This window comes from Drosophila virilis, unplaced genomic scaffold (assembly GCF_030788295.1).
Source record: "Drosophila virilis strain 15010-1051.87 unplaced genomic scaffold, Dvir_AGI_RSII-ME tig00001507, whole genome shotgun sequence".
Classification (NCBI taxonomy): domain Eukaryota; kingdom Metazoa; phylum Arthropoda; class Insecta; order Diptera; family Drosophilidae; genus Drosophila; species Drosophila virilis.
The window spans coordinates 451721-474429 of record NW_027212839.1 but is presented as its reverse complement, the minus strand read 5'-3'; the positions used below and the strand labels follow the sequence as shown (position 1 = coordinate 474429).

The 22709-nt window shown below is 44.2% G+C and overlaps 3 protein-coding genes across 3 annotated transcripts; all 3 read right to left on the bottom strand.

Moving 5' to 3' along the window:
- Window positions 1–5401: 5401 nt before the first annotated feature.
- On the bottom strand, window positions 5402–7024 carry LOC6635996 (cytosolic non-specific dipeptidase). Its single transcript, XM_015168724.3, has one exon. It carries the CDS (start codon window positions 6964–6966, stop codon window positions 5467–5469), a length of 1500 nt encoding a protein of 499 aa, XP_015024210.1. The 5' UTR covers window positions 6967–7024; the 3' UTR covers window positions 5402–5466.
- An 11326-nt stretch (window positions 7025–18350) lies between these two features.
- On the bottom strand, window positions 18351–19275 carry LOC138911538 (uncharacterized). The gene is made up of 2 exons (XM_070210872.1): window positions 18816–19275; window positions 18351–18727 (listed from the first exon to the last, which is right to left on the bottom strand). The coding sequence occupies exons 1-2, from the start codon at window positions 19273–19275 to the stop codon at window positions 18351–18353; spliced, it is 837 nt and encodes a 278-aa protein (XP_070066973.1).
- Window positions 19276–20333: 1058 nt separating this feature from the next.
- Window positions 20334–20942, bottom strand: LOC138911537 (uncharacterized). Its single transcript, XM_070210871.1, has one exon. The coding sequence runs from the start codon at window positions 20940–20942 to the stop codon at window positions 20334–20336; it is 609 nt and encodes a 202-aa protein (XP_070066972.1).
- Window positions 20943–22709: the final 1767 nt, after the last annotated feature.

The window sequence follows — 22709 nt, the reverse complement described above, 5'->3', positions numbered from 1 at the left end:
CCCCCTCTCCCAAAACCACTGGATAGGACCACTATATCATATAGCTGCCATAGGAACGATCGGTAGAAAATTAAATTGTTGTATGAAAAAAAATTGAGTTTATCAAGATATCTTGACCAAACTCGGCATTTATTAGTTTTACCATACTCCTCATATACGTGCAAAATCCTATTCAGATCGGACCACTATATCATATTGCTGCCATGGGAACGACCGGTTGAAAATTAAGTTATTGAATGAAAAAACATTTTGTTTTTCAAGATATCCTGACCAAACTAGGCATTTATTAGTTTTACTATAGTCCTCATCTATATGGAAAATCCTATTAAGATCGGACCACTATAACATATGGCTGGCATGGTAACGATCGGTCAAAAATTAAGTTGTATAAAAAAGCATTTTGTTTTTTACGATATTTTAACCAAACTTGACATTTATTAGTTTTACTTTACTCCTCATATGCATGCTAAATCTTATTAAAATCGGACCACTATATCATATAGCTGCCATATGAATTGTTGGATTCTGCAGCAGCCTCATCAAATTAGCATAAGCAAACATTCTTGTAAACATAAGAACAGGTTGTAATTTTGGTCTAGTGGAACAGCTGTTTATTATAAGCAAGGTTGGCAAGCCTTTTTCGCACTTGTCGCAGCTGCTATAAGTAGCATATTCTTTTTATTCTATTGCAAATTAAAATTGTGAATATTCAAGTAGAACATAATCATCGTAAATTGTTATAATTAGGCAACTGCAAACCGCCTGTGTGAGCTGACCATTTACAGCTGGCGTTCTGATTTTGTGCTTGTGAAAAAATGATGCAAGGCGAGAACACAGATGATATGCAGTCAAACGGGGTGTCTTGTCTTAAGTGCAAAGCGGTTGCATTGTTTGAGCGAGCCAATTATCTGAAGATAAAATTAACAACTCTTGTGCCATCGACTTAGAAGTACGCCTTTTGCTAATTGAACAAACTAAGCCTGCATTTAATACCGCGCATAACTCGCTAGAGGAGCTTAATTTCGATGAAATTGGCAGCAAACTACGCTATGATTTTGACGAGCTGATCGCCGTGGTTAAAACTCGCGTTCAGCGTCGTCAATCTAACGGCCAGCCCCACTCAACCTTTCTTTGTCATGAGGATTTGCTAAACCAAACCTTGATATTAGCCAACAGAACACGCCTGCCCGTGCTAAAATTACCAATATTTTCCGGTGGTTATAACGAATATTCGGACTTAATCGCGATATTTGCGTCAGTTGTTGACAAGGATACCGAGCTGTTTAACATTGAAAGGTTGCAGCCTCTTCGTTAATGTTTGTCTGGCCTTGCGTTGGATTCGGTTCGATCTTTGGAGCTTTCCGGTGCCAATTATGCTGTGGCTCTGGATATCCTAAATAAAAGATTTAGTAACAAACGTCTTGTTTTCCAGGCACACATCGATAAGATTCTTGGGCTCAAGAGGGTAGATTCGGAGTCGGCTTCAAAACAGCGTGAGTTCTCGGACAAGGTCAATCCGCATATGCATGATTACAGAATTTGGGCAGTTTGGAGTAAATTGCGGGATGCATAATAGTCCACATGCTGCTTCAAAGGTTGGACACCCAGACTCAGACCAAATGGGAGGAAGCCGCAGGCATTGACAAAATCCCGACAGCCGATCAGTTCTTCACATTTCTGGAAAGGCGTAGTCAAAGGCTGGAGAGCGTGCAACATGCCGTGTCATCCGATATAACCAATTATCAGGTGGGCCAATCCAACCATAACACTAACTACAGCAAAAGATTGCTTGTAGCTGAGACTAACCAAAATAGGTGCAGTTTTTGTGAGGCGTCTGGTCACTATCTACATATGTAGTAAATTCGGAAATTTGTCCCCATTCCTTCGGCATACGGAAGTCAAGAAACTGGCCCTTTGTTATAACTGCCTAGGAAGGGACACCAAACTCAGTCTTGCAGTACTTGTGGAGGAAAGCATCATACACTGTTGCACCGCTATCTCTCTTGCTGTCCAAGGTCTTTAGTCCGGTGTTATGCTCCTGGCCACTGCAGTGGTTCTGGTAAAGAATAGTTCTGGTTCCTTGTATCCCTGTAGGGCCTTATTAGACTCAGGTTCGCAGATGCACAGGGACTTCAGCTAAGGAAAACCAGGTCGTCGACTGTTGTCATGGGTCTCGGAGACACAAGCGTCTCTACTGAAGGATCAGCTGTTAGGATTAACATGAAGTCTCAGATTATTCAGCCACCTTTGATGCTCTTGTGACTCCAACAATTACCGATAGTCAGCCCAGCTTCGTCATCGATACATCAGACTGGAAAATTCCCCCGAACATAAGGTTGGCTGATCCTGCGTTCAACAAACCACAAAGAGTGGATTTCTTAATTGGAGCGAGCCTTTTCTATGAGCTATAGTCAGCCCAGCTTCGTCATCGATACATCAGACTGGAAAATACCCCCGCACATAAGGTTCGCTGATCCTGCGTTCAACAAACCACAGCGAGTTGATCTCTTAATTGGAGCGAGCCTTTTCTATGAGCATTTGTCTGTTCGGCAAATTGTGCTTTTGCCAGGACTACCTCTTCTGCAAAAAACTCGTCTTGGCTGGGTCGTGACCGGTGGATTTGAGAGGCCGCGCAGTACCTCATTGTTGGCTGCCGCACTCCTAATAGCAAAGCGAGTCAGTTGGACGACCGTCCGTTCGGCGGTTATGCGAAATAGAAAGCTTGGAAGAGCGTACAGTAAAGGCCACCAAAAAAAAGGCCGAATGTGAGCAGCATTTTGCAAATAACTTCTCCCGTTTACCATACAGCGAGTATTCAATGCGGTTGCCTCTGAAGCGGAGTGCAGAGCTTCTAGAAGAGTCTTATGGCCAGTCTCATCTTCGATTTCTCAGTCTTGAACGAAAATTGGGTCGGAATTCGCATCTGCAGGAGCAGTATTCGGCATTCATCAAAGAGTTTCTGGATCTAAATCACATGTCGCGAATTAGTCCAGAGTTAAGTGGCTGTTGTAAATACTTCCTCCCACATCGTTGCGTCTTAAAAAAAGACAACACCACAACCAAGTTGCGTATTGTGTTTGATGGCTCAGCAAGTACTGATTCTGGACATTCTCTTAATGATGTACTGATGGCGGGACCAATCATTCAACCTAAGTTGTTTCACACTCTGATTCACTTCCGCACATATTCTGTTGCTCTCACAGCTGATATTTGCAAAATGTATCGTTGTGTCGAGTGACTTCACCTGAAAGTTACTTCCAGTGTACCCTGTGGGGCGACTCGCCTCAGAAGGATATCGAAATCTTTAAATTAGATATAGTAACATATGGGACCAAATCAGCATAATTTCAGTCCGTGCGCGCAATGCACCAGTTGGCCTTTGATGAGCGAGATGTATTTCCAATTGGATCGGATGCCATCAAGCAGGAGTTTTACGTTAACGATTTGATACCCGGAGCCAACTCAGTTGCTGAAGCCAGAGAGACAATTCGTCAGACGGCTGGGATATTGTCTCGTGGAAACTTCAAGCGTCGAAAGTGGTGTTCCAGTCACCAAGAAGTACTCAATGGAATAGCTTATGAAGATAGGGAACAGTACTTAAAGTTCGATGATGGAAGCGATGTCACCAAGGCGTTTCGTCTTGTGTGGGATCCAGCGATCGACCAGTTGTAATTTCCATTTTCTGTTCTAGATTGTACTGTTAAGCCCAGCAGGCGATCAGTTCTGCCTATTGTTGCCCGGTTTTATGATCCGCTTGGAATTTTGGGACCAGTCATAACTAAGGCAAAGATATTTCTTCAACAGCTATGTTAGGACAAATTAATTTGGGATGAAAGCTTGCTTAAACTACGACCGTTTGGATGGCTGCTGGCAGCGTGTGACGCAGCTACAACAGGTGTTCTGGGCTCGATGGCGTGAAGAGTACCTCACCTTACAACAGCGAGCTAAATGGCGCACTCAAACACAAGCGTTGTGCATCAACGATATGGTGCTCGTTAAAGACGAAAATCTGCCTCCCATGCGGTGGCCGCTTGGTAGGATAGTTAACTTGATTCCTGAGAAGGATGGATTCTGCAGCAGGAGTATGTTGGATTCTGCAGCAGACTCATCAAATTAGCATAACCAATTTTCATGTAAACATAAGAAGACGTTGTAATTTTGGTCGAGTGGAACAAGGTTGGCAAGCCTTTCTTGTACTTGTCGCAGCTGCTATAAATTGCATATTCCTTTTTTGTCTGCTCTCTCAGTTCGTTGTTGATCGAGACGAAGCGAAGAACCAATTTTGAGCCACAGCCAAATAACCTTATAATCTACAAGAACTTGCCTTATTAGGCAAGGGTTTATTAACTGAATTATAACGAGCAAAATTTACTTATATCTTTGTTTAGGTTCTAAACAGTTGCTAAAAAACATTAGTAACTCAACAGGAACGATCGGTAGTAAATTTAATTGTTGGATGAAAAAACATTTTGTTTTTTAAGATATCTTGACCAAACTCGGTATTTATTAGTTTTACCATACTCCTCATATAAAGGCAAAATCATAATAAGATCGGATCACTATATCATAAAGCTGCCATAGGAACGATCGGTCGAAAATTAAGTTGTTGTATGAAAATTATTATGTTTTTCAAGATGTCTTGACCAAACTCTACATTTATTAATTTTACTATGCTCTCCATATAAATGCAAAATCCTATTAAGATCGGTACACTATATCATATAGCTGCCGTAGGAACTATCGGTCAAAAATTAAACTGTTGTGTGGAAAAATTGTTTGTCATTCAAGATATTTTGATTAAGCACGGCACTGAAAGATTTCACTATGCTCCCTTTATTTTTGCGAAATCTTATTTACATTGGACTACTATATTATATATCTGCCATAGGAACGATCGATCGAAAACTAGGTTTTTGATTGAAAACCTTTTTTTATTTGTCAAGATATTATGGCATTAACTATTTTCCCTGTGCTTCTTAGTTACGAGCAAACCAATATAAGCATTATGAATAGGTTGGGTTTGCAAGGGTATAAGTTCTTCGGCGTGCCGAAGATAGACTTTCTTTCTCGTTTAATATCGTTATATTAAACATTCTTCAGAAGATTCCTTTTAGTGTAAAACATTGTTAATTCCCAACTTTTCCGGGTCGTAAATAAGTTTTCAACTTTATACGAAACTGGTTTAATAAGCTGTACAAAGTGAATTCAGACAATCATCATGCGTTAATTGGGTTACTGTACATTTATTACATTGGAGGAATACCCCGAATATATTGGGAGATGACTCTTATAGGGAATTTCTTAACAATACCTTGCAGTATTTGTATCCCTATATGATCTTTGTTAGTTTTTTTAGCTTTTCTCCCGGATTTTGCCACCCCATTCAATAAATTCAATTAAGTGTAGCGGGATATACCTTATCTATATTTTTCTTAACACAATGTATTTTTAGCGCAACAGTAAATCCTATTTAACATCCTCAACCTGATGAAAACTTTCTCCATACTCCCACATGAAAGCGGCCATAAGCTGGGCACCCATAATATAGTTTTGAGTACTTATTCTCTCGTTAACAGGAGAACCACCACAATCATTCTTTGCAATAGGCAGAACTAACACATTCTTCTGTAAATAATGTTGAAAGAGTGAAGGAGCCATAAGGGCACCACCATCTCGAATAAAGTTGGGACTTATTTCGTAAGTTTGAGTCATGGCGCGAAAAGCAGCCTTGTATTCAGGACTATCGCAGCGACCGTTCCAAGAAGGTATTACTAATTTTTCGCATAATTTCATCTTATTGGGAGAATTTCTTCGTACCCACACATTTCCAAGATGCTGCTGCAAGGCATGGGTTACCTGCGCAGAATTTTGATTGGGTGCCATCGAAATTGAAAATTTTCCAGTCACTTTATGTGGGATGATAAAACGTACATTGTTCTCGGCATTAGCACCTTCAATTCCATGTATTGATAAATGAGGCGTGACCCAGTTTTCAGCCAACGCCGCCTGCTTCTGTGCTTGATGCGGCAGGTCTTGGACATCGAGACTCTGACCAAACTCGTGATAATTGAATTCTGTGAAACGAAACACATTTCTATCAATTTGTAATGATTCCAGCGTTCCTTCGAAAAGAATGTGCATTTGACAATCAACAAGCGAGCTTAACAAATAAAATAGATCAGGAAGTGCCTCAAACAAGGTTCCAGAGTGCTCACAACTACTTAAAGACCGATTGGCGCATTCAACCTCCAAATGATAGTATACCAATCCTCTAGAACCATATACAATACATGGTGTAACATTGCTTTGCCAACGTCGAGTAGCCATTACAACACAGGATACTTCGCGAAAAAAACTGATACGCTGCTGTAAGACATCCTGCAGGCCCAGACTGCCACTGTGCGCCATGCTTTCAATAAGAAATACTAAATTAATAGGAAGTCGCAAGCCAGCATCACGATATGCTTGAATAGCGTTTAACCAGCACATCAGTGGTCCTTTATCGAGGGCCACACCTCGCCCATATAAATAATTTCCAATCTCCGCCATGACAAAAGGATCTGTAACCCAACCGTCATCTAATAATGCTTCCTCCACATCAAGGTTACCATACACTAGAATAGTTGGCTTGTTTGCACAATGCTTAAGAACTCCAATAATAACTTTGGGCATACGTATGATTTTTAAGCAATCTGGTAGTATTTGCATGCCCATGTGCTCACCAAAGGCTACAACATCTAAGGCAGCCAGTCGTTTAAGAAGCCATTCTATTGCGCGCTCCAGTTCATTGCGTGTATCATCACGGGTTGATACTGTTTCGTAGCCCACTAGTTCCCATAAATCATTAATGTAGCATTCCCGCTTAATTAATACCATTTCAAAAAGGCGGCTCATCGGGTTATTTGGAATTGTTTGTAACTGCTTTAGTCGTGTATATTCTGTTGATATATTAAAAGTCTGGCTCATAGCTAAGAAAAAATTACAAACAAAAATAAACAATAAATTTAGACGTTTGCAAAGAGTGAATGATTTAAAAAAAAAATAACCTGTGATTCAAAATATTATAAGAATTATTTGTTTGTTACCGTAGATAGAGGATATTAAAATAAGGTGTGCTGTCGGTCTATTTAAATTTGTTTTTGTTTTTTATGATATTATATAATCCAGCGTGTCTTTATCTAAATTTAATGTCGTCACTTTTCTTAAAATATGATCATATAAAAGTACAATTTCCAATCATTTTTAATATGACCATTCGCGACTTTAAGCCATAAAAGCAAAAGGTCATGTATCAACTTCTGTAGTAAGACAGATCCACAAAACACTTTCCATAATGAACTACAAAATCGATAACATCAAACATCAGGAACTTCTAATAAATGAACTACACTAGTAGACCAGGTGTAAGAGCCAAAAATGTAAACAACAAGGATAAGACGTTAATATTGTGAGGCGGCTACTTAGGTCTGCCGCCCCACAGTTTTCTTGGCGAGGAGCCATCGTTCCCATGGCAAGGAGGCAAGGAGCCGACAATATTATAAGCCGCAGTGTTTATTTATATTATAATCAACAATTATATTAGTGTGTAAAGAGGGAAGGACCCACGAAAGTTATAAAAGCGAATTTTAATTTAACAGGCTGCCGCTGCAACCGTACGTTGTTGATCGGTTGCTCAACACCGCATTAGGAGCGCAACTCCAATTCGGCGGCGAAGAGCGAAAGCTCCGAGGCGAAGTTACGAAAGCTCGCGGCGAAGTTGAGCGGCCGAGGCAAGCGCATAGCTTGACGGCGATCGCGCCAGGTCCTTGAATAGAACGCTAAAGGTGAGTAGACGTGCATTGTGAGACGAGGAAGGTCATAGAGTGTACAGCGGACCGCTAGGGCTTCAGAAAGCAGTACGGCAGGGTTTAGCTCGTGAGGTACTATAAAGTAGCAATAAGCGGGGAGTGAATAAAGTACATATGTTATAATTATCAAGAAGAAACCGGATAATTCTTAGTTTTCTGGTAACCTGGCTTACCTTAACATCGGAATTAATCGGCGTTCGACCTAACCTCGATCAAGAGCATGTGGTACGAGATTGTGGCCCCGGGGTGGGCATTACCGGTTGGTTTTTCGATAGAGTAGTGGTACGAGGCCACGGCCCGATAGAGCGTTTGGGCAGTGGAGTTGGGGCGAGGCTCCGGCCCGATAGAGTAGTGGTACGAGGCCCCGCCCCGATAGAGAGTTTGGGTAGTGGAGTTGGCATGAGGCCACGGCCCGCTAGTGTAGTTGGTACGAGGCCACGACCCGGTAGTGCAGGCGTGCAGAAATATAGCTAGGCTTGGTCTGGTCAGGATACTCACCCCCCTTCCCCTTAAGCCTTACCTCCCAGCCAAATTATAAATATCTTGTAACTCGCTAGACCTGGTAGGACTGAAAGTTATACCCCGGCCAGTAGTGTGGCATGTCAGCGGATTCAAGCCCGCAACCATGCCCAAAAAAGTGTTTAAAAAAAAAAAGTATTTTTTTTTTAAAAAGGGGTATTTTTTGTCGGGTATAACCTAGAGGGAAAGTAGTCCAGTAGTCCAGTATACCCCAGCGAACATTTTTATACCCTGTGTTAGGCAGAGGCAGAAAATGAACACGTGGAGATTTTTAGTGACGAAAATGCTTGCAAAAATCTAGCACGCAAAGCAAGGAGACGAAAACATAACGGTCGGTCGTAAAAGTTTAGCGCGCGCGCGCCAGACGGGCGACGTCGAGATCACGCTCGCACCCTGGTGCACAAACGCGCGGCGCAGTCGACGTCGGCGTCGAAGGGCTGTTAATGCGTCGTGGCAGCGGCTGTACAGTGGGACAAATTCAACTCACGCGCGGTGAAAAGTTGAATTCGTCAGTACAGTTGTCGGGGGCAGTGAGGTGGTCGCATTTTAAGATTGAATGCGAACGAAGTGAACAATAAGAACAGAACAAGCGCCAAACGAATCAAACGAACGCGGGTTAAAGTGTCAAGAACGTCAAGAGAATTATTTTTTTTTATTTCGTGAAATGGCTAAAGATAACTAAAAATAAGTGGATAAAAATAAAATTTTTTATAAATAAAATTAATTAAGCAAAAATAAATAAAAGAAATAAAACAAACAGTTAAGTACACTAGCATAAACCAAGGTATAATAAGGTACAATAAAGGCGAAGGCAGCGACAAAGTGAGGAATTTTTTTGTATCTTTGTTTGGTGGAAGATATAAAGGCAAAATAAAGAGAAAACTAAAAGGAACAAAAGTGGCTGAGTAAGATTGGCGATAAAGTGCAAAAGACACCAACTGATCAAAAAAAGAGAGAAATAATAAAAGGAGCGACGGAACACCTAAAACAGCAAGAGACGGAAACAGCAACGTCGGCTACCAAGGAGGTATATAATAAAGAATGGAGGCAGGTGAGTGCCAAGGGGCTAGGCGTCCGTTGGATTCACCAGCGATGCAAAGAGGAGTTAGTGGCGCTCGCTCAGGAGTTTGGGCTGGAAAAAGAGGGGCACGTGGAGGAGCTACGTAAGCGGCTGTCCCCCTACGTGCAGGATGGCGGTCATTCGCCATTCTTAAGCCACCATCATGGGGCGTCCCACCCGACGTTGGCGGGCAGCCACGTCAAATGTCGGAGTCTGACCTCAGGAGCTCCCAACTGTACGTGCGTGAGAAGGCGCCCCCAAGCTTTTCCGTCTAGGGCAACGGCGTCGCCCGCACCAGGATCGGTTCGGCGCCGATACACACGGAACGCAGTAGTAGGACACCCGCTGAAGGTGGACGGTGGTCGAATCGTCGCTACGGTAGAGATCGGCGGACGATGCCTGCCACGATCGATACGGGAGCCACTCGTAGCTTCATGAGTGAAGACTGTGTACGCAAGTGGACGATTCGGGGAAGAGCGGAGGAAATACAGGCACGCATCCGTCTGGGTCCACCATAGAGGTGGAGAAAGCATTGAGAGTAGACGTCAGCTTAGGGAAAAAAGCATGACGATGGTCACCATGCCCTCAATGTTGGACCTCGTAATCCTGGGTATGGATTACTTGGGTGCAATGTGCACTACAATACGCTGCGGCGAGGCAAAACAGGTTCTAGAAGCAGTGACGACACCGGGCGTGGGCCCAGGAACGAGCGAGAAGTCAGAGAAAAGCCTCCCAGGTCATGAAAGGGGAGCCCCTGCTCGGCTACTGAGGGATCCGGAGGAAGGCCTCCCAGGTTTTGAAAATGGGAGCGCCTGCTCGGCGACAGAGGGAGTCGGAGGAAGGGAACGTGCCAAGGAAGGGACGGGGTAGGAGCAGTGGTCAGAATCCACACGGACACAGGGGGCCAGGAGCGACTGCCAGAATCGAGCGGTCATGGAGTTCTGTCTGGAGTCGAAGTGGTGCCAGGAGGGCGCGAGAACGGCATCGAAGAGCCGGAGTGGCCAGCGGATCTGGCTCTCTTCGAGGTTCTGCGGGGAGTCTCACACATCGCAGAGCACAGAATCCGGCTGAATGATAACAAGCCGTTAAAACAGAGATACTATCCCAAGAATCCGGCCATGCAGAGGGTGATCGACGAACAAGTGGATGAGCTGATCCGGGCAAATGCCAACCGCCAAATACCGACAACTCAACGGGCATTCCATTCCGGACGCTTATCCGGTGGCTCGTATTAACCACATCCTGAAGCGGTTGCGTCACGCCCGGTTAATCTCCACTATGGATTTGAAGCACGGGTACTGGCAGATACCGATAGCAGCCGATAGTCGGGAGTGTGCGGCGTTCACAGTCCCTGGAAGAGGTCTTTTCCAATGGCGTGTGATGCGATTTGGTCTACACTCGGCGTGTGGTCGATCCGTTGCGCTGCTACTTCGAAGGGTACCGGTTCAACGTGATAACTGACCGTCTAGCACTCAAGTGACTCAACTCGATCGAGAGTCCGTCCGGAAAAATCGCGCGATGGGCTTTAGAGCTGCAACAGTTCCAATTTGACGTCTATTATCGACGAGGGAAGCTTAACGTCGTGACCGATGCGCTAGCGAGGCATCCTCTAGAGACTTGTCAGCATGCAGTGGTGGGCGAGGGCCCCTGCAAATGGGTCGCGAGTATGCGTGCCAGAATCGCCGAAGAGCCAGCCAAGTTCCCGGATAACATCGAGGAAAACGGACAGCTATATAGGCATTTGGGTCACCGGATAGACGATGAGGACTACATCCCCTGGAAACTATGCATAGGCAGTGCTCAACGCCAGAGGGTACTGCGGGAATGTCATGATGCTCTCACGGCCGGACAACAAGGTGTCAGGAAAACGGTGTCGAGGTTAGCCCAGCGGTACTACTCGCTGGGTATGTTCCGCGATGCCGCCAGAAACGTGAGATGTTGCGAAGACTGTCAAAAATTCAAGAGTGAGCAACTGAAAGGGCTGGTCGCATGCTGACGGTCCCTACAGGGTCGTCAAATTCAAGTCCCTCAATATTGTACGGCTGGTGAAATCAGGCGAGCATAAGAAGAGGGTGGCCAACATTTCACAGTTGAAACCATTCTACCAAAAGGCGACGGGCGACGAAGAAGACGAAGATCCAGTGCACGTAAATGCCCACGAGTAGGCAAGGGTGAGAGCGACACCCGTCGCCCAACGAAACAATTATAATAAAGTTTAGATAAGACTAACACTAATAACATAATTGAGAATAGGCCTAGTAAAATGTGAGCCGAACTGAGAGGATACGGCATTAACAAATAAGTAACGAGTAAGTTAACCAATAAGCTGAATTTACAGATGGAACCCGAAATAATAAGCATCTCGTCAGACGAAGACGTCAGCTGCGGAGACACCGAGCCTTTCCCCGGGCCGGGAGCCGGACGCCACCCGCGCGACCACCGTCGGTGACGCGGGTACTACCAAAGAGAACGACATTCGCACGAAACTCGCCACCCTACGCGGAAAAGCCCACATCTCCGCCCCTCGCATCCCACTCGGCACAGTCATCAGGGCCGGCAACCCCAACCGCGACCGGTGAGACGTGGAAAAGCCCGTACCGCTCACAACAGAGCAGCACACACCACCAGTGCAGGAGGTCGGGGCAGTAGAGGCGGTAGAAGAAGCGGAATAGAAGATATCTCCCCCTCGGCCGGACACACCCGCCGAACCGCAGTTCAGAACTCTTAGCGGGATGGAACCCGTCAACAGAGGACGAGGAGCGGACGAGGTAAGCGCATAGCTTACCGTGCGATCGCGCATGGACTTTGGAACGAACTTAAGGGTGAGTAGACGTACATTGTGAGACGAGGAAGGTCATAGAGTGTACAGCGGAGCGCTAGGGCTTCAGAAAACAGTGCGGCAGGGTTTAGCTCGTGAGGTACTATAAAGTAACAATAAGTGGGGAGTGTATAAAGTACATATGTTATATTTATCAAGAAGAAACCGGATAATTCTTAGTTTTCTGGTAACCTGGCTTACCTTAACATCGCAATTAATCGGCGTTCGACCTAACCTCGATCAAGAGCATGTGGTACGAGATTGTGGCCCCGGGGTGGGCATTACCGGTTGGTTTTTCGATAGAGTGGTGGTACGACGCCACGGCCCGATAGAGCGTTTGGGCAGTGGAGTTGGCGCGAGGCTCCGGCCCGATAGTGGAGTTGGTGCCAGGCTCCGGCCCGATAGAGTAGTGGTACGAGGCCACGGCCCGATAGAGAGTTTGGGTAGTGGAGTTGGCGTGAGGCCACGGCCCGCTAGTGTGGTTGGTACAAGGCCACGACCCGGTAGTGCTGGCGTGCAGAAATATAGCTAGGCTTGGTCTGGTCAGGATACTCACCACCCTTCCCCCTTAAGCCCTCCCTCCCAGCGAAATTATAAATATCTTGTAGCTCGATAGACCTGGTAAGACTGAGAGTTATACCCCGGCCAGTAGCACCTTTACAATATAAAAGAAGAAAAAAGACACTATTAATCCTCTTTACTTCTTCAGATAGGCTCCCGGCTCCGGACCCAGCGTAGCCGCCTTACCTGAGGCGAGCACCTAATCTCCATCATTGCTTATAATTATTAACAATTAATTTTATTTCTATAATGAAATCATTATCTCCTTACAGGATGTCTCCACTCCGTATTTAGAATTTTATGTAAGCGGACATATCTTCTCAGTCTTAACAGGTGCGTAGAATTATTTGTATTATCTTATTGTTATTCACAATGGATATTAAAATATTTTTAACAACATTGAATTCAATAGATAATAGAACGGAAAAAAATGGAAAATTTACGAATAATCAAGTAAGAGGTTCTAGTCGGAAGCTCCCGACTAGGGTATACCCTGAACCCTCATCTTCCAACATCAAATGCATATATATATTCTATTTTAGAAGCTACTTATATGTCAAGTTTGGTGACTCTAGGTCTTATTATTTACAAAAATTGCCCACAAAACAGGATATCGACATCGATTTTTATCGATTGCTTGGAAACGGAGTAAGTTATCGATTATCGGAAACAAACTCGATCTGCGCGGGAACTAGGAGCATCTAAATCTATAATTTTACGTCTCTAGCTCTTATAGGTACTGAGATCCTTGCGTTCATACATACGGACGGACGAACGGACGGACGGTCGGACGGACGGACGGACAGACAGACGGACATGGCTAGATCGACTCGGCTATTGATGCTGATCAAGAATATATATACTTTATGGGGTCGGAGATGCTTCCTTCTGCCTGTTACATACATTTGGATTTCGCACAAATACAATATACCCTTATACCCATTTTTAATGGGTTCAGGGTATAAAAAGATGAAGGTTGTTCCACCAATTGGGGTAAGAAATTTATGTCGAGTGGTAAGTGCATATGCGTGTTAATGCGCTTAATGCCCTAAATAAAGCTTGCCTGCTTAAAGAGCTCTCTAGTTGGGACGGTAAGGGCGATAAGACAAATGTATGTCTAACGATAATCTACTTTTTTGTATTTATTTGGCAGACGGAGTTCAATGACGTTTTGTCTTAAAATGTAACATATATAAAGATACATATATCTGCGTATGTACACATAAGGCTAACATGAACTCTATTTAAATATCTCAAAATCTTTTCTCTTTCAGAGGGCTAAATCATGAGTCTGCTTCTGACTCTTCCCGTTTCTCGGTAAGAGGAAGGACGTTATTAAACGGACTCACTCGGATGATGTGGGCGCTATCTTGCCCGTGCCCGCTTCTTAGCTTACCCTTCGGGGTTGGCACCGGTGAAAAGTGCGTCGTTAAGTCGGATGCTGGCCTTGGTGAGGATTCCGCGAGTATGTATCTTTGCCGGTCTGAGGTTAGCTTTTACACGTTAGCTTAGCTTTTAAAAACCTTGAAATGTGAAACGTATAAAAGGAGACATCTCCGATCCCATAATCTTGATCAGCATCATCAGTCGAGTCGATAAAGTCTGTCTGTCTGTCCATCTGTCCGTCTGACCGTCTGTCTGTTTCTATGCGAACTAGTCTCTCAGTTTTCAAGCTATCTTAATGAAACTTTGCAAAAGTCCCTGTTTCTGTTGCACGCAGAACATATGTGAAACCTAGCTGGATCTGAACACTATATCATATAGCAGCCATAGGAATGATCGGTCGAAAATTGAGTTGTTGTATGAAAAAAAATGTAGTTTAAAAAGATATATTCATTAAACCGGGCATTTGTTAGATTCCCTATACTCTTCATATATATGGAAAATCCTTTTAAGATCGGACCACTATATCATAGCTGCCATAGGAACGGTCGAAAGTTAAGTTGTATGAAAAAACATTTTGTTTATCAAGGTATCTTGACCAATCTCGGTATTTATTAGTTTTACTATACTCCTTATTTATATACAAAATCCTATTAAGATCGGACCACTATATCATATATCTGCCATAGGAACGATCGATCGAAAATTAGGTTGTATAAAAAACATTTTGTTTTTCAAGGGATCTTGACTAAACTCAACATGTATTAGTTCTACTATGCTCTCCATATAAATGGAAAATCTTATTAAGATCGGTACACTACATCATATAGCTGCCATAGGAACGATCGGTCGAAAATTAGTTTGTTGTATGGAAAACTTTTTTGTCATTCAAGGCATTTTGATTAAGCGCGGCATTTAAAGGTTTCACTAAGCTCCCTTCATTTTTGCAAAATCTTATTTACATCGGACGACTATATTATACATCTGCCATAAGAACGATCAGTCGAAAACTAGGTTTTTGATTAAAAACCTGCTTTGTTTGTCAAGATATCTTGCAAAACTCGGCATTTACTATTTTCCCTGTGCTTCTTAGATTCGGGCAAACCTCTATAAGCAATTTAAAAAGGTTGGGTCTGCAAGGATATTAGATCTTCGGCGTCTCCAAGATAGCCTTTCTTTCTTGTTATTATTTATTTCGTGACACATGCCATAATAAGCATTAAGCAGTAAACTTTTGGTGCACGATACAAAATTTTTATTTTAATGTTCCGCCAGGAAATTATACGTTCGTGTGTATTATATACTAGCTTTGAAACTGATATTTAGACTGATCGTACGGTAAACAAAGAACTTTCGTAGTAGGACGTTTGTTGTTTTCTGCCAATTTACCACAGTTGTGGTTGGAATTTCAAATGATTTAAGTCGCATTTCTGCCGAAGGAGTTTACATATTGCGAAAAATGTGAAACACGTCTCAAATGAGTTTGCATATAGATCGTTAAAAATTAATTTGTGGGCGAAACGTCCATCCAAATCTTTGCCTCTCATTTCCACCAATGAGGAATACATTTTTGGAAAAGTGTGAAACGATCGGAACCGTACTCTTAAAAGTTTCATACAAACGCTTTTTCCATATTTTTCCATAATACTTAAGTGAAATATCCAAATCGAAGTGAAAAATCCAAAACACGTATTTGTTAAGTTCTTGTAGAAACACGTCTCAAATAATATTCATATAGATCCTTGAAAATGAATTTGAGGGCGAAATGTCATTCACTTAATCTTTCAGCCTCATTTATTACAAAGAAGAAATACATTTTTGTAAAAGGGTGAAAACCCCATGAAATGCAGTTAAGCAAACATATTTGAAAACGAGTTATATTCCGATCGAATAGGAAACAAGAAAGAAAGGCTATCTTCGGCCCGCCGAAGATCTGATACCCTTGCAGACCCAACCTTACTTTGACTTTGCTAACTTCATAGGGTCTAGATATTCGCTGGCCAACCTACTTCTTCTAAGAAGCTGTGTCCTCTTGATACCTATCAGATCTTTCACTCTGTATCCGTGCCTAAATCTACGGTTTTGTCATTCTTGCAGGTATATGGATGGTGTATTTCACTTGGTAACGAAGCTTCTATCGCTTGTCATTAAATTGCACCTCTATGTGCTCGTTGATTACCTTTAACAGTCGTTCTTTAGCTTGACTCTTCATTTTAGTTCCAAATATAACCTCAAACGCCGGCGTCTTCAAACGCGTCTACCATCTGCTTAGCTGTTGCGTCCATTGAACCCAATTGATCGAAGTGCAGCGCTCGTAATGGCGTGTCACCCTTGACTATGATGTGAAAATAATACAACTGGTGCGGCAAGTAGCAAGATTAAATTAAATCCCCAACAAATAGTGTCGAAACTTATTGAGTCCGAGGCGTGCTGCTTTAACATTTAGGTAGTAACTGTGACTTAGACTTAGATTTAGTCACTGTAGTTTTTCTTCTCTAAATAATACACCGGATGAAAGCTTTTATCAAACTGCTACAGTGATAAAGCTCGAAACCTTCCTAGGATTCATCTCTTGCTGCTTCCCTTGAATAAATAAGTAATACAGGCTCGATTACAAGTAGTTTCCTTAAGCTACGTAGCGACTACCGCTTGCTTGTTGGCAATCGTGAAACTTGTGCGCAGAAATTAATTTTCTGAAAAAGTTAGTAGCCCCAGTGAAGCATTCCTAGGGGGTGGCAAAACGGCTGACCGATTCTGTGTTCTCTTTACCAGGCCAGATTCGTCCATCGTCGATAACCATTTGATATTTACAACAAATTGCGCAGTTGTCTCCAGAAACCACTTAGTTTTCTGCATACATATATCGGGCGACGCAGAAGCTTACAAAAGGAGACAGTAAGGAAGTATTCCTTTTGCCACACTGATAGATATCTACATTTATCATCTAAGCAACGCTCTTAATGCAGGAACTCTGGCTTCAAAGATGGATCCGATTTTCACTATCAAGAAAGGTTCAAGTGCACGTCTTTTGTGATGCCTCCTTCGAACGTCCAAATCAAATGTTGCTCCGGGTAAAACTGTATCCCTTCTGCGGCTATAATTATGGGGATCGGTTTTTTTGGCCAAACTGTCAGCAGTTATTCTTTAACAGCTAGTCTCGGTAATCCACCCCCGGATCTGATAGCTAAAAGTTGATGGTGGTTGTACCAGAGTGGCTTATAGCAAAAAGAAAGGACTTGGGAAGGGCGTTACGCGAGTTATGATGCGTTGGTCGTTCTTTCAAGTGCTGCAAACAGCAGCCAACTCATGTCCACATAACTTACGCAACAGAGCGATAACAATAGTGCTGTGTCCGCTATCCGGTATGGTAAATTAATTATTATGGTAGCCTATCCTTTTTCCATACATTGCGATACAATCACACCTGTCACACACAATAGTTATCCGCGTTATGCGTTCTATATCTTTCAAAATTCAACACTTGGTAAATAAGCTTAATAATTCGTGTAAGGTTTGCGTTATCCATCTCGTTCCCCATAACCTTTTAACAAGTGGGCCTCAACAAATTTAATGGTCCCTCGCGAGAAAGCTCAAACATAGTTTTGGCTGCTTGATACAACTTGTCCGCTCATTGATGGGCATTTGGAAAAATCTTGAGTAGTGACGGATGGGATAGTTCTACTTTGATCACAATTTACAAGCTGGACTGCGATTTCTAAAAGAACGGTCTTCATTCCAAGCTATGATTGATGTTTGCTTATGGATAGTGTTGACGCCGAGAGTCGCGCCGGGCGCGTATTTGGCAGGGATTTCTAGCGTCGAAAAGAAAGAATATTCGATTCGATGTACGATACGCACGATTCTATTCGCTACGTACGATTGGCTGAAATCTTTGTTATCTTTCATTATTTAATGATCTATATATATTTAACAAGTTTATGAGACTTACATTCGTGCTCCACACGCGCTTATCTTTTCATATACTTCTGCTCAGGCAAATGGTGCAGCTGCGTGATATCGACTTCTGTATGTAAAAACTAATTCTAACGGTGCACTTCCAGCGTAAGAAGCGAGCGCCGCTTACAGAAAAATGCGATGCGCAGTAGGACTAAGTGACAACAGACATTTTCGATTCGCCTCGTAACATTCCCCACCCTGTAATTCACGAACGCCCGTACAGTGTGTTACCAACTTTAATGTCAAGCTTAGCTAGCTTGACTGCGGGGCGAGTTATAATTCCATCGGCGGTTCGCACCACGGCGCTTCGGACCTGGTCGCCTTTCGAACATTGCACGTCGACTACCACTCCTCTTGTCCAATAGTTTCGTTTGGCACCATTGTCCACTATATTGACGATGTCATTCACTGATATTGGTTCGATTGGCGGTTGGAACCACTTAGTACGTTTGGTGAGTGTGGGCAGATACTCGCTCAACCATCTCTTCCAAAATTGGTCAGCCAATTGGCTGGCGACTCGGAAGTCTCGTGCCAAGCTAGATAAGTCTCGGTCCCGTGAGCCACGCAATCCGCTTGAGTGACCTATAAGAAAATGGTTCGGAGCCAGGGCTTCGGAGTCAGAAGTTGAGTTGAGCATGCTTTCTATGTCTGCGAATGCTGCTCATAGCACCTCCTCTCTGCCCAGAGTGTGCCAGGATCTCCGACAGTGTTGACTTTGTGGAACGCACCATTCGTTCCCACGATTCTCCCATGTGGGGTGATCCTGGTGGAATAAAGGTAAACTCCAGTTCCGGATATTGTCGCTCGATCAACTCCGGCGAGATACGTTCAATTTCATTTTTTGATATTCTGCTAGCGCCTCTGAAATTTGTGCCATTGTCCGACAGCATGCGGCGGGGGCAGCCGCGTCTGGCCACGAACGACTTCAGAGCGCCTAGGTATGAATCAGTTGAGAGCGACGTAGCTACATATAGGTGAACGACGCGTACCGTGAGGGATGTGAACAGCAAACCCCAGCGCTTCTCACGACGCTGTCCAACGACAATGTCGTAGGGTTCGAAGTAATCCACTCCGGTATATGTGAACAGTGGAGTATTGGGCGATAGTCGTTCGATTGGCAGGTCGCTCATCTCTTGTGGCTTTAGGCGGGCGCGGCGTATACGGCACGCTGGGCAAGCACTGGAAACATTTCTCAACAAGGCTCGCAAGCTACAGACCCAGTACTGCTGACACGTCAATCGATACGTCAATCGATGTCGTCTTGGTAGAATTATCGGGCGTTTTACGCAGACTTCAACTCCTCCTCTACTTTCTATCCGTCCCTTAATACGTAGAATTCCCGCGTCATCTATATAAGGAGAGAGCTTGAAGAGCAGGCTTTTGCGATCGTTTAGGCGGCGCCCCGACTTTAGGGAGGTAATCTCAGTATAAAACTCCTCTTCTTGGCATACTCGAAAAAAAATCATATCCATTTCTTTGTTGCGTTTAAGGAGCAGCATCTTCTGTAGATGTGATTGGCTTGTTCTTCAGCATGAGATAACATGTTTATTACCGAGCCCTTTTCTGTGCGTGGCCACTGCCATTCTTCTAGATACAAATATGGTGGTCAATTGAACCACCTGGTCGAGCCGTAAATTTCCACGTTTTGAGCTGATGGGCGCCAGCGCCAGCTGTCCACATCTGATTCTTCTAAAATCTCTCCAATGCGAAGCGATACGAATTGTTGGAAGTTTCGAGCATCGGAGTGCGTCCAGTAGAGCACGTCCCTTGAATCCGTCCAAAATGTTCGTCTATGTATGCGTAGCGACATTTCATTTTTGATACATTTGGCGAGTCTCACACCTAAGACTGCGGCTATTAGTTTCATGCGAGGTATAGACACGGGCTTCAAAGGTGCTACTCTCGCTTTTGAGGCGGCTAAACTGCAATGCCATCATGTTCAGCCCACAAATATACAACTGCTGCATTTGTACAGTCTGGGTTCGGCTCACCCACTTCGTACGCCGTGGAATACGGACGGTATTCAACTTTAAAACTAGATCTAGCCAGTGTCGCCAATCCACTTCGTCCCATCAGAACCCTAGCAGCCCAAGCGGGTCGAAAATAGACATGACCACGCTTAGAACGCGTCTTTTAGTTGGGCGCTTCTTAGATGTTTTCGCAAGCAAGTTCGGCTTTACCACAAAGGTCAACAGATCTTGTCCAGGTAGCCACCACAGGCCCAGGACTTTTTCTTGCGATTCATCCTGAGCGCTGATACGCTTGTCCAAGCCCTCACAGTCGTCTTCCAGCGCCTGTATAACTTGCTTTGAATTTGATGTCCAGTGGCGCATCTCGAAACCGCCACGGTCTCAGCTAACTGCTTCATTTGAGATTCTGAATCTACCGACTGCAGCCAGTCGTCTACAAATGTGTTTTCGCAAATCGCCTTTACGGCATCCGGATGATCCGCTACGAACCGCTCGGCATTACGATTCTTGAAGTAATTTGCTAGGGCTGGCGAGCAGTATGCTCCGGACGTCATGACTTGCATAACGTACGTTTCGGGAGACCGCGACGAATCTCCATCACGCCAGAGAAACTTCTGAGCCGCTTGGCCCTCTCGGCGCACCTTGACCTGATGAAACATTTCCCGTATGTCGCCGTATACGGCCATCAAAGATGCTAGTGTATCTGGGCCTTTAAGCAAACAATAGTTCAGCGATGTGCCAGTAACTTTGGCGGCTGCATCCCATACCAAGCGTGTCTTTAGCTTGTTCGGATTGGTGACTGTAAAGATAGGAAGAAACCACGACATCGTGTTAGCTGCCAACTCACTATCCTTCAGGGCGGCGGATATATCCTTTCTGTTTATAGTTGTGCATCGTGTTCATCATGAACTCCTTTAGTGGTGGGTCTTTGAACATCTTTGCCTCTAGACATTTAAGGCGCTTAACCGCCATCTGGTAAGAGTCGGGCATGTGAATGCGATCAAACCGCCATAGCAGGACAGTATGCCAGCGCTTTTCATCTTCCGGATAAGTTGTTGTTGCCTCCATTATCTGCATCGAGCGCATCGAGCCAGCGCTCACACCTAGTGACTACAGGGCGAAATAGTTCTTCAGTTCGTCGCACTGCACTGGCAAATATGTAGCAGACGAGGCGTGGTGCTTTTACCCACCATAGGGCGGCCATATACAGCACATCCTAGTCTGCTTTTCATCTTCTCGTATCTCCAGGGGTGCAGTTATTTTGATGTTGTCCAAGCCGATAATAAGCTGAGCCTTTACGTTGTTATACGGCAGGATGGGAAGCATAGATAAATACTTCCGACTTAAGCAACTGTGGCTCGATACTTTGCTCTGGTAAGTCCAAGTTCGCTACAGTTCGCACGTTTTTCAACGCATTATGTTCTGGAGCTAAAATGCTCGCAGCCACAGATATAGACTCAGGTTCGTTCTCTTCGACCACAGCTGAGTCGCCGGTTCATCAAGTTCCAACTCGTCTGCAAGTGCTCTTTCTATTAGCGTACACTCAGCTCCTTCATCTACTAAAGCATATGCGCGCACGCGTTTTGATTTACTGTAGAGCGTGATGGGAACATATCGAAACAGTGTCATACTTGCGGATCTGCCATGAAGCATAACGGCAGACTCCATTGACAGCCCGATTGTTGCTACCTTGGCCCGTGTGCTCATCTTTACTACCTCTTGTGGTAGGCGTATGTAGCAGAACATGGTGCGCTGACTCGCAACCATCCACGTGACCTTTTATTCTTTGTTTTACACTGTTGTGCACGATGTCGCATGAAGCGGCAAAAGCAGAGCCGCTTTTCCTTGACAAGTTCCCACCGCTGTTTTGTAGTCGTCTTCTAAAGTCGTCGCAATCTGAAAGACGGTGGTTACCAGCGCACTTCGCACATGAACCTCTCTACTGTTCTTGTTGATAACGCTGTTGCTGCGAACCCTCAGGGTTGTCTACCGTGTTGTGCATAAAAATTCGCTCTCTAGTGGTTTTCGTGGAGCTCTTCTTTCGATATCAGTCCGTGGTATCTCGTAGCGCGTGACCATAGTGGCGCACATAGCTACATTAAACAGCCAGTTATCAAAGGTGGCCAAACTACTACCATCATTTGACATTCGATGCCGGCCCCAGTCCAATTTTATATTGCTGTACTATTTCAGAGCGGACATACAGCATTCGCAATGTGCCAATAGCATACGACACTCTGGCTGGTATCATAAGCTTTCCACGCACCAGGGCTTGCCCTTTGAGGCACTTCTGAAGCCGGATGAGATTTTTTTGTTCATAATTGCTGATAAAGATCAACCATTCCTGTGGTTGCCAGTAAATATTGGTAAATCTTTGCTGATTACATGTCGCGCACTGATTTGCGCAGATGTCAGCGGTCCATTCCAAAGCGTCGCAGCATTAGAATGTACATTATCGAATTGCTGCTTAGCAGAAATCTCCGCCGTAGCAGAGAATACCTCAGACACTCTCTGCTGCAGAGAATATTTCAGAATGTTGACGCCGAGAGTCACGCAGCTGCGTGATATCAACTTCTGTATGTAAAAACTAATTC